Source organism: Eimeria mitis, genomic scaffold, assembly GCF_000499745.2.
Source record: "Eimeria mitis Houghton genomic scaffold, Emh_scaff5360, whole genome shotgun sequence".
Lineage (NCBI taxonomy): Eukaryota > Apicomplexa > Conoidasida > Eucoccidiorida > Eimeriidae > Eimeria > Eimeria mitis.
In genome coordinates this window covers 2,351-3,810 of record NW_013573636.1, presented here as the reverse complement: position 1 = coordinate 3,810, position 1,460 = coordinate 2,351, and the positions used below count along the sequence as shown (strand labels likewise).

At 59.3% G+C, this 1,460-nt stretch overlaps 1 protein-coding gene across 1 annotated transcript in view; it reads right to left on the bottom strand.

Annotated features, from left to right (window-relative positions):
• Positions 1–39: 39 nt before the first annotated feature.
• Positions 40–1,460, bottom strand: part of EMH_0081560 (uncharacterized protein) — a gene marked incomplete at both ends in the record, with an annotated part of 3,552 nt that continues 2,131 nt past the window's right edge. Inside the window, 3 exons of the mRNA XM_013500401.1 lie at positions 40–115; positions 492–1,255; positions 1,375–1,460. Of these exons, the coding sequence (XP_013355855.1) occupies positions 40–115; positions 492–1,255; positions 1,375–1,460 (926 nt within the window). The remainder of the gene's footprint in view (positions 116–491; positions 1,256–1,374) is intronic.

The following is a 1,460-nucleotide window of genomic DNA, read 5'->3' as shown; positions in this document are numbered from 1 at the left end:
TTAATTCCTTCGGCTGCATGCGTAGCGGTGCTGCACCATTCAGCAGCCCTTGCTGCTGCTGTTGCTGCTGTTGCTGCTGCTGCTGCTGCTGCTGTTGCTGCTGCTGCTGCTGCTGCTGCAACGACAGCAGCAGCAACGGCTGCTGCTGCTGCTGCTGCTGCTGCTGCTGCTGCTGCTGCTGGGTAAAAACAGCAGATATATCCTGGGGGCCCCCATGCTCGTGCAGGGGCCTCATCGCCTGGTGTATTGCTGCTCCCAGCTGCAGCGCGGTGTCTCGGAGTGCAGCAGCAGCAGCAAGAATATCATCGACAGCCCCCGGGTGTATAGGCAGCTCAGATACCCCACATATAAAACCACCCTCGCCTTCTTCTCCTTTTGTCTGCATTGCATGCATCTGCTGCTGCTGCTGCTGCTGCTGCTGCTGATGCTGCTGATGATGATGCAGTTGGAGCCGCTGGTTATGCTGGCGTTTGTGCGTCGCATCTCCATACTCTGCTGCTGCTGCTGCTGCTGCTGCTGCTGCTGTTGCTGCTGGTGCTGCTGCTGCTGCTTGATCAGCAGCAACAAACTGCTGCAGGCTCCTCGCTAGCTGCCGCAGCTGCTCCACTAAACTTTCGTGATGCAGCTGCTGCGCCAGCAGCAGACGGCCTCTGAACTCTGGCGGCTGCAGCTGCTGCCACTGCTGCAGCAGCTGCTGACAGAACGGGGCCCCCAAACTGCTGCTGCTGCTGCTGCTGCTGCTGCTGCTGCTGTTGCTGCTGCTGCTGTCTCCTTCTGTAGACTTTGCTATTCCTGCTGCTGTCTCCATCAATAAACCCAGACGACGGCGAGTGCTTTTTAGCTGCTGCAGCACAGGCATGCGTTGCTGCTGCAGCAGCAGCTGCTGCTGCTCCAGCTGCAGCAGCAGAGGCAGCAGCACGTTGTCTAGGGCTTGCTGCGCCCCCATAGATCCATCTGCTGCTGCTGCTGTGTCTCCTAGCAGCAGCACAACCTGCTGCAGTGCAGCAGCAGCAGCAGCAGCAAACATCTCGTCCTGCTGCAGCAGCGCAGCAACAGCAGCAGATAGGTCCCCTACTTCCTTTCTCAAGGCCCCAACAGCAGCAACTGCGCATGCATCAGCAAAGACAAACAGCTCCTGCAGCTGCTGCTGCACTGCAGCAGCAACATCACCGATACTGCTCTCCATAGTAGTCACACGCTGCAGCAGCACCAATCGATACTGCTGCTGCTGCTGTTGCTGCTGTTGCTGCTGCTGCTGCAGCAAAGATACAGCGTCCAATGTGCTGCTGCTGCTGCTGCTGCTGCTGCCATCATCACCAAAACCCCAACCTGCTGCTGCTGCTGCTGCTGTTGTTGCTGCTGCTGCAGGCTCACCCGCGTCTCCCACGAAGGAGGAAGCCGCCCACTGCGGCCGCTGCTGCAGCAGTTGCTGCTGCTGCTGCTGCTGCTGCTGCTGCTGC